The sequence below is a fragment of the Equus asinus genome, chromosome 26 (assembly GCF_041296235.1).
Source record: "Equus asinus isolate D_3611 breed Donkey chromosome 26, EquAss-T2T_v2, whole genome shotgun sequence".
NCBI lineage: Eukaryota > Metazoa > Chordata > Mammalia > Perissodactyla > Equidae > Equus > Equus asinus.
This window is the reverse complement of record NC_091815.1, coordinates 20861887-20875061: the sequence shown is the minus strand read 5'-3', so window position 1 is coordinate 20875061 and position 13175 is coordinate 20861887. Positions and strand designations below refer to the sequence as shown.

At 58.2% G+C, this 13175-nt stretch overlaps 2 protein-coding genes across 3 annotated transcripts; both read right to left on the bottom strand.

Annotated features, from left to right (window-relative positions):
* Positions 1-854: 854 nt before the first annotated feature.
* TMEM147 (transmembrane protein 147) lies at positions 855-2692 on the bottom strand. Its single transcript, XM_014838249.3, has 7 exons — positions 2422-2692; positions 2284-2353; positions 1777-1836; positions 1557-1693; positions 1336-1420; positions 1137-1258; positions 855-1053 (listed from the first exon to the last, which is right to left on the bottom strand). The coding sequence occupies exons 1-7, from the start codon at positions 2496-2498 to the stop codon at positions 930-932; spliced, it is 675 nt and encodes a 224-aa protein (XP_014693735.1). The 5' UTR covers positions 2499-2692; the 3' UTR covers positions 855-929.
* Positions 2693-2777: 85 nt separating this feature from the next.
* Positions 2778-9938, bottom strand: GAPDHS (glyceraldehyde-3-phosphate dehydrogenase, spermatogenic). Of its 2 annotated transcripts, XM_014838247.3 has the most exons (10): positions 9803-9938; positions 8966-9062; positions 8667-8773; positions 5656-5746; positions 5456-5574; positions 4976-5057; positions 4524-4675; positions 4198-4360; positions 3077-3174; positions 2778-2995 (listed from the first exon to the last, which is right to left on the bottom strand). In XM_014838247.3, exons 2-10 carry the CDS (start codon positions 9023-9025, stop codon positions 2923-2925), a joined length of 945 nt encoding a protein of 314 aa, XP_014693733.2. In that variant the 5' UTR covers positions 9026-9062; positions 9803-9938; the 3' UTR covers positions 2778-2922. The 2 variants fall into 2 exon arrangements, with proteins under 2 accessions (XP_014693733.2, XP_070354346.1); XM_070498245.1 differs by lacking the exon at positions 9803-9938 and having other exon boundaries at positions 5456-5746; positions 8966-9297.
* Positions 9939-13175: the final 3237 nt, after the last annotated feature.

Below are 13175 nucleotides of genomic sequence, written 5' to 3'. Positions count from 1 at the left end.
ACCTTGACAACTGGGTGGAGGGAGGGACAGATGCCCTATCCCACAGCCTGGAGGAGCCCACTGGGAACACCAGGGTGGGGTAACACCTTCCTGGGTGGGCAGAATTTGCATCAAGGTGGAGCTTAAGTGTGACATTTAAACCCTGGCTTCTGACACATCCCTCTCAGGGAGGGGAAGGGCATGGGGCAGGGAACCAGCCCCACTAGACTAGGGGAGGGCTGAGGTGGAGGGTGGCAGCCAGGACAACAGCCAAGCTGGTGGGCTCTGCTCTGCCATTGGCTGAAGCTGTCTCTGTACTCCGCCCTGAGAACACTCAGGCCAGGATCTGATCTGAGGAACTCAGAATCACCAAAGTCTGCCTCCGAGGGCAAACCCAAGGGTCAAGTGGTTGGACTATTCAGTGTGCAACGGAGAGCCTGAGATGGGTGTGAGCAGGGAGGGTGAACTAGTGAGACTGGGGTTTCAGACAGGTCTCCTTGGCTGCCATATGAAGGATGGATCAGAGGGCGAGATTAGGGCCGGGAGCATGGGAGGTGACCAGCCAGGGAAGAGCCATGTGGGAGAGGGCCAGGTTAAGGCTGTGAGGAGAAGCCCGCAAGAACCGTCTCCTGGATTCTAGCTCCCCTCCATCACCCGTTCCTTGAGGGCCCTGGTCTCTGCTACTACTCAAAGACAATCGACTTCAAGCCCTCGGTCTATCCTGGGAAAACAAGGAGCCAAAGAACCGCTCCAGGAACACAGGGCTAGTCAGTGCTGCCTAGTTTCCCAGTTCGTCTACCTGGCTCCACAGCCACGAGAGCCTCTGGGACCCAGGTGAGCATGAGACAGCGCCAGAGAGAGATGGAAGTTGAAACAACTTTCCAAACGTTGTTTACTTCACTGAAACCTGGAGACAGGGGAAAGGTATGTGCATGCCTGGGACACCAAGCCTAGGAGTGCACGTTGACAACAGCAACATACAGGGCCAGGGTGCTGAGGGCCAGCAGCCCTGTCACCACCGCTCGGGCCAGCAGTGCTGTCCAGCTGCCCAGGGAACAGATGTGGACGAAGGTCCTGTGGGGAAACATCACAATGAGGGAAGGAGAATAGATAACCCACCCCCATTTGGACCCAGTCTCAAACCCCACCCAGCTCACTCCATGACAAAGGCCTTGTAGACGCTAAGGAACATGAGCAGGAGGACTGCCGGCCGGAAAGTGTGGTACAGGTCGTAGCGTGTTATCATCCAGACCTGGGCAGACGCAACGATGTAATGGACCTGGAGGGAGGGAGGAAGTCAGGGCCGGAGTACAGCCACCAGCGAAAAGGCACGTGTGGGAGAGCAGGACTGCCTACCAGACTGATGTTGGAGTCAATGCTCATCTGGATGTATTTCCAGTCAAACTCAATGCCCCGGGCTCCAACCCAGAGGGGGATGCAGCTGAGGAAGGCAAACGGAGGGATTCTCCAGCACCAAGACACCCCCAGCACCCAGAATCTTAACCCCCGCCCTCCAGCAACCCCTGGAACCCAGGTGTCCTTTCTCTGGAATCTGGGCTCCAGGCTGCTGCACACACCGGGACATAATGAGCTCGGCGGTGGCCCAGCCCAGGGCAGCAACCATGATCTTGTACTCCCCCTTGCCGGCATTCCGGGACATGACAAGGTTTAGGCCTATCAGGTCTGCCACGTCCACGCTGGCCTTCATGAACTCCTGCGGGTCAGGGTGAGGCTTGAGTAAGCACAGGTGCCAGGGGGCCCCACTCCTGCACTATCCCCCTCCCTTGCCCCACTCACCCCAATGAAGTCATAGATGCCGCCTTCCCAGGTGGGAAAGAAAGTGGCCAGGAACAGCATCTGAGAACACAGAACAGAGAGGCCACCTCCAGGTAAGGGGGATCAACCACGTGGTCTTTGTGGGATGTTAGTGTGCATGTGAAGGGCAGGGCATTGGGGTTCTGGGGGCAAGACGACAGGGCCAGGGGAGATACAGGGTAGGGCCCTGGAACTCTGGGCTCTGGTGATCACAGGGGGCCGGGGTCAGGCCTGGAGGTGCAGGAGCTGCCTACCAGTGCAGTGTGAGCAGCACCGCGGGCACCCTGGGACTTCATTAGCGGCTCTTAACGTACCCAGTACCCTCTTAACCATACAACGCAGTTTTCCCCGTTTCACTGAAAGTGCTATGCAAAAGTGCTTGCAGACCTCGCCTCAGGTCCCGCCCCTTGCAAAGTCCGCCTTCCGTGGGCTTCTGGGGCGTCACCCGGGGAGCCGGGCGCGGGCGGAACGTGGGTCCCGCGCGCTCACCTTGCACAGCTGCACGAAGAGGTAGGTGACCCCGGCCTGGACGCACTTCCAGAAGGCGTTGTACTCGGACCTGCAGGAGCGGGCGGTGAGGGCTGGCCCGGGCCCGCGCCCCCCGCCCCGCGGCCGCCCCACACTCACAGCCCGCTGCACTTGTAGGTGATGAAGTAGGGAAAGTAGGCCAGGGCGAAGCAGTTCCCGAAGTGGAATAGGGTCATGGCGCCGGCCGCCCGGCCCGCCGGACCGCGCTCTCCTCTGCCGGCCCGGCGCCCCCTCAGCCGCGGGCCGCGCGGCCTTCTGGGAGCGAGCCGGCCGGCGCCGGCGCGGTGACGTCACGCAGAGCGCGACGGCGGCGCCCGGACGGGCAGTGGGAGCCTGCGCGGCGCGTACCTGCACCGGGCCGTCTCGCAGTGGGGCCTCCGGCCGCAGGGCGCGGGCCGGCCTGGAGCCGGATGGGACCCTGCCGGGAGCGGCGCACAAACACGCGGCGCAGGCTTGAGCACTCCGGATTTTTATTTCACCGCTGGACCAGAGGCGGGGCCCCTCGCGTGGGCGCCCACTTCCCCGGGAGCCGTGCGCCGGGACGGGGGATACGGGTTCTGGCTCGGGAGCACAGGGGATCGGGAGAGGGGTTGTCCCGCTTCACTTGTCCCGGCTGAACATGTAGCGGAGGAGGTCCACCACCCGGTGACTGTAGCCATATTCGTTGTCGTACCTGGGGAGTCAGGAAGGGGGTCAGGGGCATCCTCCCTGTCAGCTCAGTCTCCCCCACATTCTCCGATCCCCTCCCCCGTACCAGGAAATGAGCTTCACGAAGTTGTCGTTGAGCGCGATGCTGGCGTTAGCATCGAAGATGGACGAGTGGGGGTCACCGAGAAAGTCCGTGGAGACGACCTGGACGTCAGAAGGTCAAAGATAAGTGTGGGTCACAGAACAGAGACCTTCAGGAGCGCAGGCTCCGACTCTCAGGCACGCTGTCCATCCCTCATCTACTGTATCTCATGGGGCCTTGCTCTGTCTAGGTTCTGGAGGCGAGGAAGGCACATGGGGGCTTTGCCTTGGGTGGGGTGGGGGGTGCAGGCCAAAGGACACAGATGGCAAACCCTCCGGATGCTGCCGCAGGAAACATCACTTCCCGGGAAGAATGCAGGCACTTGGAGTGGGCCAGCACACAGGCCCTCTCCGAGGGAGGCAGGAGGCTGGGTCTGGATGACTAGGAGGATCTGGCCAAGTCAGCCCTGAGCAGTGCCTGAGGTGGAAGGACCTTTGGCACAGAGGCCCTGAGGGTTTGGCCCTGGTGTGGTGGAAGGCCAGCAGGGCAGTGGGGGAGATGTGATCTGATCTCATTACAGTGAGAAATCCTGGTGGCTGTGTGAGGGTGGGCCTGCAGGAGCTAAAGGACAGAGGTAGCACTACTGGGAGCAAAGGGACAGTGACATCCATTTCTCACAGGGAAGGCACCTGGCCATGGCCTGCCCCAAGGAAGTGTTGAAAAATGGGAGCCATTGTCGTGTTCACTAAGCATATTTTGAGCACCTGCTATGTGCAAGGCCCTGGGAAGCCAGCTGGAGCTATGGAAGTTGAAAGATGGTCCCCAGGTCCCTGCTTTCTTGGAGCACACATGCTAGCAGGGTCCACAGCTAAAGGAGCACAAAACGAACAGTTTGCTGAGAGAGGTGGAAGTAGAGACTGGAAGAGGTGAGAGCAGACTGTGTGGCCACCAGGGGGAAGAGCTTTCCCGAAAGAGCTTTCCTGACCAAAGGAGCAGCAAGTGCAAAGAGCCTGAGGCAGGCAGATCTGACCTTCCCAGTCTTGCAGTTCCTATCTTGATACATTGTGAGCAGCTTCTTAGCAAGTGGAAAAGCACACTGCCTCCCCAGAGGGCTCCTCCCAGGGTCCCCTCTCCTCAGCCCCTACCTCATCCTCGGTGTAGGCAAGGATGCCAGCTAGGGGCCCCTTGGCTGCTGCTTTTATGGCCTCCTTGATGGCTGAGTATGGGGCAGGCTGGGCTAGGCGGCAGGTCAGGTCCACAACAGACACGTCTGGGGTTGGCACCCGGAATGCCATTCCTGTCAGCTTCCTAGAGTGTCCCACATCAGGGCTGGGAGTTAGAACCCGGAGACTTTTCCATCTATCCCCCCTTGCCTCTGCTTTCCCCTCAGTAGACCCCTCAAGGATTGGGGGCCAGTCTAGTCCTCCTGGGGTAGGTCCCCCACCCTGGTTACATCCTCCTGCTGTCATACCCTTTGAGGCTTGGGATGACTTTGCCCACGGCCTTGGCAGCCCCTGTGGAAGCTGGGATGATATTCTGGTGGGCGCCCCGTCCGTCTCTCCAGGCCTTCTTTGATGGCCCATCCACAGTCTTCTGGGTGGCAGTGTAGGAATGGACTGTGGTCTTTGGGAAGAAGAGGGCTGAGGTAAGGCCTTCTCGCTCCTAAGCTCCCTGGCCTCTTTCTCAGGCCCAAGGTGGTGACCCAGGTATGGCAGGTGGTGGGGCTACCACCACAGACCCTGGAGGGGCACATGTAGGCATGGTGCAGCCTTGTCTGTGAATTGCACAGTGTTTTAAAACACTTCACCACTGATGGGCCTCTCCTGAAACCAGTCTCTCCCTATTCAGTCCACACACTAAGCAAGTCCTGAGAACAAGAGAGAGTTTCCCTGCCATCCCTCCTGACCCCTCTCCCCTACTCACCATCAGCCCTTCCACGATCCCAAATCGCTCATGGATGACCTTGGCGAGGGGGGCCAGGCAGTTGGTGGTGCAGGAGGCATTGCTGCAAGGGCCCGGGGGGGGCAGGGCTGTGTGAGGTGAGTCGCAGAGCCAGCCCTCCACCCTCACCTGTCTTTTGGGGTATGTACACAGGCCTGGCTTTGTGAGAAGTCAGGATGGGAGGAGAGGGGATCACTGGGGATGCCTTCAGACTGAGGAGGCACCAGAGGTCGGAAGCTCCCCGAGCACATTCTCCAGAGGTGGTGCATGTCTAACAAATAGTTTCAGGGTAACATTAACCTGATGGCTAAGGCTTGGGGGAGGGGAAGCAGATCCATGTGCAAGAAGCACCAGGGGTCCACTGGGAGTGGGGGTGGGGAGGGTGAGTCTGATCCCGCCCCACCACAGGCTGGTGTGTCCTCTGGGCACCACCCACACACTTCAGGATGTTGCTGCCCGTACCTGACAATTTTCATGGAGCCCGGGTTATAGTCCTTTTCGTTCACCCCCATGACGAACATGGGTGCGTCTGGTGAGGGCGCGCAGATGACCACACGTGGGGCGCCTGCCTCGATGTGGCTCTGGGGAGGAGCACAGGTGTCCTGAGGTGCTTTGAGTGCCACTGCTCCCCAGCCAGCCCTGGGCCCCTCTCCCCTGCTTACCGAAGTTTCCTCTAGGGACAGGTACGCGCCTGTGGCCTCCACCACAAAAGGGCTCCCGACGGACCTCCAGGGGATTTCTCTGGGCTGCTTGCTGGGGAGGGGTGGCAGCACCGAGTCAGTCTCTCCCCAACATGGCCTTGCCCTCAGAGTCTACCGCTTTTGCCTTTCCAAAGGCTGACCAGACACCTTCCTGCCTGGCCTGCAACCATCGGTCCCTTCACCCCACGCACACTTGGCTGCCCCAGATGGATTCCACCCCGCTGGTCTTGCCTCAGCACTAACCCGCCTTGTGGGCCACTTCTTGACTGTACCACCCCTGCCATACTTGGGTACAAGCTGCCACCTCCCCAACTTAGGCCTCAGCCCTCCCAGGGGGACCATCCCTGACTCCTCCCAGCCAGGTCAGGCCCTCGGTTTGTATACTTCCCAGAACATGGACCCCAGGAGGGCAGGGCTTGCCCCGCTGCTTCTGGTCTGCAGCCCTGGCCACCTCACCACGGCCCTCCCAGTCCCTCTTATCTTTACTACTCAGTTCCTCCAACAGGGAGCCTGCTGCCAGAGGCCGGGCAAGTCCCTGGGGAAGACGCTCCCTTGAGAGAGCAGTTCCGGGGGGAGGACTGAAGTCTGGGGCAGCCCTGCGGCCAGCAGGGGCTAGTGGTGTACGCTGGGAAGGTGAAGGAGATTTTCTGTTTCCTTTTTGTAAATTTACATTTTTACTTGATACTTGATCAAATGTTTGGATTTGAAACATATTAAACATCTAGTATTGCTGTCTTCTACTTGCCTTCAACAAACAAGCTGTAAATTAATAAACCACATACTAGTCTTTCCCTCACAAGGTTTATCACAAGCGCAGTGTTTGCTTCTGTGATCATTTGTTAGCATCTGTCTCATCTTCTAGGCCACTCTGTGGCAGCAGGGCTGGCCATTGAGCCTGTTCCCCGCAGAGGGGTTTGATCGAGGTTTGTGGGGATTTGTTTTATTAGCCATTCTACACACGTTTACTAAACACCTGCCAGGTGCCCATGCTCAGTGCTTTTTCTGCACTGAACTCAGCCCTCCTGGCCTGAGGGTAAGGGCTGTTTTTATTACTGGCATTTTCCAGAGGAGCCAGCGTCAGGGCAGAGGGGATGGAGGAGAAGGCAGAGCCGGCTGGGATCACAGGCCAGCTGGCCTAGGACTTGCACTCCTAGCCGCACTGCCAGAATGAATGAATGAATGAGCAGCTGCCCCTTTTCTCCCTGGGCCACCACACATGCTTCTTTGTCCCCCATCATCTGCTCTGTCAAGGGCACACTTATCATCTGGCTTAACCAGCTCTTCCCTGATGCCCCCCGTTTCCTGCCTTCCACGCTGGAGGGGCACTTCAACAAACACCTCCACAACAACTGCTCAGCTGGCATGGGGCAAAGAGTTGGCACCCCAGGAGACCCCAGCCCCTTCTCCAGGCTGTTGTGGGCCCTGCCCTCCTGCCCAGAGGGCTGTTTTGAGGATTCCGTCCACTCCTTCTTCAAGGAAGTGCTGAGTCTACTCAGAGCCAGGCCTGCGCCTGTGCCTGCGAGTGCCAAAGCAATGACGGTGACGCAAACCAACAGGGCCTGCCTGCAATGAGGGTGGGTATGACCAGCATTCCCACCAGATGCCCTAGGAAACTGAGGCTCGGGGAAGTCCCTCCCTTGCCCAAGGTGCCCAGCTTGGAAGGTGGAGCAGGTTAAGGTCCACACACAAGCAGCGTGGCTTGTGCCGAGCCCTGGAGAACGCCCACGGTGCAGTGATGGAAAGCAAGACGGGGTCACCAGAGAAGGCAGCACCTGAGTGGCACCACACATTGAGGGACAGCTGTATGGGGACAGGGAAGGGGGGAGAATGGTCCAACGGGCAGGAATGATGGTGCCCAGGCTGAGGAAGGAAAGGACACGGTCTGTCTCAGTGATGACTTCTCTGCTGGAATTGTTTGTGGTGTCATGATTCCAAACTTGGGTCAAGGAGCTTCTCCCGTCTCACCCACTCTCCGGTCTCCCGCTCCACCCATCCTGCCCCTCCCTGAGCTCACCCTGACCACCTCACCACCAGACCCCTGCCCTCGTTGTCACTCACCCCACTCCCAACAAATAAAAGGGGCTGGGCCGAGAGGACCTGCTGGGAAGGCTTGTGAGCATGCACATGCAAGTGTGTGCAAAAGTGTGAGGCGGCCATGGGGCCAGCAGTGGCTGATTATATTTGAAAGATAAAGTAGGTGTGCTGTTTCCTATTTTATAAGTTTTTGTTTTGATATCCTGAAAATGTTTGTATTTGAAGCTCATTAAACATCTAATGTTACTGCTTTTTACTTACAGATTCCAAACATCTCTCTAAATGAAGGAAGAGTATTAATACCAGTGAGAACTATGTGAAGTGGGTACTAAGGAGTCAGCATTGCTGGGTGTAAGAGGTGCTGGCTCAGGGTCCCAGGATGGGGATGCCATTGTGGCTGAGGTGACCTGGGAAGGCCAGGAGGTGGGGCACAGAGTGGTTGGGGATCCCCTCAGCATCTGGGATTTTATTCGTGGGGTGAAGGGAAGCCACTGGAGGATTTAAGTAGGGGAGTAACCAGGTCCAGTTGATATTTTAAAAAGGCCTCTGTGGCTGCTCTGTAGGAACTGAGTGGAATGGTTGGCTAGATGGCGATGCCATTTCCTGGCAAGGGAGATGAATAGGTTGGGGGTTGAAGGAGAAGCAAGAGTTGAGTTTTAGACATGTTGAGCTGATATGCCTGTGAGAAAGCAGGCAGATATGTGTTAAATAAAAAGTATTCTTGAGTACAGTGGAGCATCTTTCTAGATTAGTACTTCTTAACCATTTTAGGGCTCAGGGTCTTCTCTGAGACCCTGTCTCCAAACCAGTATCCGGTGGCAGGCACATAGACAATTTGGGGGGTTGTGGACCCCACGTGAGAGGCTGATCCCATTTCAGTCATCTCTACATCCCCTGCATTAGTATGTCGCAGGTGTGCATCAGAGAGCCGCCCTTACCACTGGAAGACAGTGATCTCCTGCTTATCCACGACCAGCCGTCCATTCTTGAACTCCACATTCCCCTTGTATCGGCCGTGGGTGGAGTCGTACTTAAACATGTACACCTGCGAGACACAGAGGGGCTCATAGTCTTGGGGTGGCAGGACTGGGAGAGCAAGCATCCTTAGGGAGTTCCCACCTTGGTGAAGGTGCCTCTTTGCAGCTGGGAGTCTTCCATGGAGCTCCCCTGAGCCCCTCCCCACCAGACATGCCCCTCCCGATCCTGCCCCCCACCGCCACCCCAGCCTGCTGCTCACCATGTATTCTGGGTCAATGAAGGGATCATTCACTGCCACCACCTTAACGCCCTTCTCCATGCAGGCACGCAGCACCAGGCGACCGATGCGTCCAAATCTGACCAGGGACAAGTGTTTTGGGGGTTGTCCAGCAGGCAGAGGAGGGGACAGGAGGGAGGTGGTAACAGAGGGGAGGCTCACTCAAGGGGACTGGGTGGGACTCCTCAGTCTGGGAAGAAGGCAACCAGCCCTGTGTGGGCCACTGTCATCTGTTACCCAGGTGACCTCTCCAGCCTCCTAACCGCTTTCCCTGTTTCCTCTGCTCACCCATCCCCTACCCCTATTCCTACCCTTGTGCTGGGCGGATCTTGGAGAACTTCAGGTCATATTATCTTGGCCTGAAAACCTCCATGACTCTCTTATCAGTAAAGCCAGATACAAACTCCTCACTGTGGCCCTCTGGGGCTTCCACTGCGCTCCTCCTCTCCCTTGCTTGCCCCACACCAGCCACACTGACTTCCTGCCTGCCCTTAGCACACTTTTGCCTGCTGCACAGCTGTCACTCAGGCCTCAACTCCAGTGTCTCTTCCTAGAGGCCTTCCCTGCGCCCCGGGGAACACTGCCCTCTCCAGTCTTACTCTGCCCCTGAGTTCGATACTGTTCACAACACAGCACTGAACTGTCGTGTTCTTGTTGTCTTCCCACCGGAATGTGAGCTCTCTGTGGGGAGCCCTATCTGCCTTCTGCCTGTGTTTCTCCAGGGTGGGCAGAATGAAAGCACTGATAGGAGTGTGGAGAGGCCCTAGTTAGTAACTGAGGGGGGCTGGGTCCCAAGGCTTCAGGAACGGGCCCACTCACCCATTGATGCCGACTGTCAGCTCCTGAAGCAGAGAAGCCTTCTTGGCTGGAGGAAGCACGACTTCCTCGACTGGCTTGGGCTCGGGTTTGGGCTCCCGCTCTGCCTCAATTCTGGGCTCCGGTGGGGGCGGTGCTCTGATCACTGTGGGGGGAGGGGAACAATGAGTAAGAGAGAATGACCGGCTTTGCCGCTCAGGCTCAGGACCTGTTGCTGGCTCCTGGCCCCTGGTGGCCAACCATCTAGCCTAGAGTTTCCCAAACCTCCCTGATGCACAGAATGAGCAGGGGCTGGGCATGTGGTACAATATCAGGGCAGGGCCCCTTCCCTGGAGAATCCATCTCAGCAGGCATGTATTTTTAACAACTGCTTGGGGTGATATTCTCTGTGCCTCAGTTTCCTCCTCTAAAATGGAGATGATAGTAGTACTCTCGGAGGATCACTGTGAGGATTACGTGAGGTGATGTATGTGGGGCTTATGAGAGAACCTAGGGAACATTCCACATACGTAGTATTTCAAAGATCATTTCCCAAGCTTGTCTGATAATTGATCTAGCCCAGTGGTCCCCAAACTGTCCTGAGGATGAGAATCACGGGGAGGACTCTTCCCCGGGGGAATCTGACTCAGTAGGTCCCCACTGAGGCCAGGGGATCCTACAGCCTGCAAGCGCTCCGGGGGATTCCTACCCCGAGAGAAGTCTAGAAAACACAGGTGTATCTTAACATATGCAAGAAATAGAATGCCTTATCAGCTTCCACCGCTCCACGCACACACACTTCCACTCCCACACCGCGTTTAAAAGCACCTGTGCTTGGAGGTGTCTACCTGAGCTACAGATGGGGGGGGGGGGCGTGGTGGGGACAGCAGACAGGGGCCTGTCCGGCAGAGGGTTTCAAGCTGGGGATCGGGCCTGGATGTCAGCCCTGGCTCAGCCACCTGCCAGCTGTGTGGTCTTGAGCAAGTTAATAAACCTCTCTGGCCTGTTTCCTGGTGTCACATCTGACCCTCCACCTGGGGCCTGCTGTGAGGACAGTGAGAGCTCAAGGCCTAGTAGCTGCTGGTTTTAATAGTGGGGAGGAAGTCTGATACTAAGAGGATTCATGTGGAAAGGGAGAGGAGGGGGTCGGAGAGAGGTTGGAGGATGAAGGTGAGAGTTGTGTTTGACACCAGAATCAAAAGTGCCTTGGGGTAGGTGGGCTAGGAGCCGGGACCAGCTGGCCTGTCTGTCTCCCTGACCTCTCCGGGCTGCCACGGACGGACCTTGTGGCCTCAGGCTGGGCAGTGGGTGTTTCCATGAGCAGTCAAGTCCATAAAGGTATTAGTCAGTTTATTGGTGGCAGCGGCCTTGTGGTTATTGGTGGCCCGAAGGATGTCTGCATTCTTGGGGGTTCTGTTTCTACTCTCACTCAAGGCGGAGATTTGTTCTTCTAGGTTAAGAGTGGGGATCTGAGCCCAGTCGGAGACCTTTCGAAAGAAAACTCAGGTGGTCTTCCTTTTCCACTTCCCCCAGGCTCCCCTCCCCTCGAGGGGTGGGGTACAGGGGCTGGAGGACAGCTGCTGTGCTGGGAAGGAAGAGCCCGGAGGAGCTTCAGTGATGAAGCATCACCTGGCAGGTGAAGCCAGGGCAGAGGAGCGCCCATTTCCCGGGCCGCCCTGCGTGGGTGCTGAGCTCCTCACGTGCATCAGCTCTGAGTCCCGGGAGGCGCGCGCTGTCAATCCACCTCAGAGGGGAAACCAGGCCCGCGGGCGCAGAGATAGTGCTGAGCACGGCGGGGGCTTCCGGGGGCGCCGGCGTTACACTGAGTGCGGGGCCCCGGAGCCCCGCCCGGCCCCGCCCACCCCCGCGGGGCGGAGCTTCCGGGCTGCCCCAGCCGCGGTCGGCGCGAGGCCGCGGGGAGTGGGGTTGCCCTCCCGCAGACACAGGTTCGTCTGGCTGGAGTGTGTGTGTGCACCTCTGGCTGGGTGGGGTAGGGCTGCCCAGTGGCCCAACTCCACTATTCCCGTGCTGAGACCTGGGGAAATAGTTTGCGCTCTCTTACCTCTGTTGGCCACTCCGTAAGTGGGGACAGTAAATACAGTGGCCTCAACTGGTGGTCGTGAGGCTTCAATGAGCGCACGCCTGTGAAATGCTTGGCACTGCCCTCTCCTCGCTTTGTGCAACACAGGGAGGACAAAGCTCACCCACCCCCAAGCAGCCCTTTCCCGCGGGTCGACAGGAGCGGCCGTTCACGTGAAACCCGGCTCACCGAGGATCTTCACCAACCAGCGGCTCTCCTCAGCGATGCCCCCACGTAAACCGGGCTCCAGCCTCGCTCCTGGCCCTGCTCCTACCCCTCCACTGCGCGCTAACGGGGCAAAGCCAGCCCTGAGGGCTGGGGTCCCCCGTCCCTTCCACCATCGCCATCGAAACCACTTGGCCAGCAAATCCGAGTGGGGAAGGAGGGTGAGACTGGAGGGAGGGAGGGAAGCTGCTCTGGGATGGAGTAACCCACCCGGTAAGGGGCGGCAGCATCCAGGGCCTCCTGACTGCCTCCCTCGAGGACACTAGACACGGCGCGCTCTCGTGGAAGGGGGCTCGGACCCTGCAAGCGCCCTGTGCGGCGCTGGAGGTGCTCCCCCCCGCCCTTTCTTCCCGTCCCTGAGGTCGCCCCGACGCCCCCCTCACCAGGGCACGGCTGTCGCAGCAGCTGCACAACGGTGACATTGGTTAGGATGACGTCCCGTTTCGACATGGCCTCCTAAGGTTTCATGGCCCAGATGTCCCTAGACCCAGCGGTTGTGTTACTGCGATGTGATGCGGGACGCCGGGACTCCCGGGGCTGGAGCTGTTTGCGGTGACGTCACAGTGCCCAGTGACGTCACAGAGGCCCCATCCCAGTCGAGGCCTGTGACTTTGGTGCTGCTGTTCCAAGGCCACCCACCGAGGTCTAGAATGGAATCCAGATTTTGCGATGGTCCTCAAAGCCCTTTCCTCTCTCCTCTCTCTCCCTTGGCACACTGGCTCCGTGCTGCTCCTTGACCCTACTCTGCATAGTTACCCTAGCTGGCTCCTTTTGCGCGGAAAGCCCTGCGAAGCTCTTCCCTCAGCTGCCTCTTAGTTTCCCTGAGATGTCCCTTTCAGAGAGGCCCTCCTGACTCCCCATCGAAAGTTCTCTTCTTTCTCAGTCACCATCCGCTGACACTCCACCCACCTCAATCGACCCATCTTCCAGGAAGCCTTGTCTGACGTCCTGTCCTGGGTTACATGTTCCAGTGTGCCACACCTCTCTAGGGTGACAGTCTCCATGTTTCTGTTTCCTCACAGAATATGTCTCTCTCGAAAACTCATCTTTATTCATTTGTTTTCTTGCCAGTTGTCTCTGCCCACGGGCCTG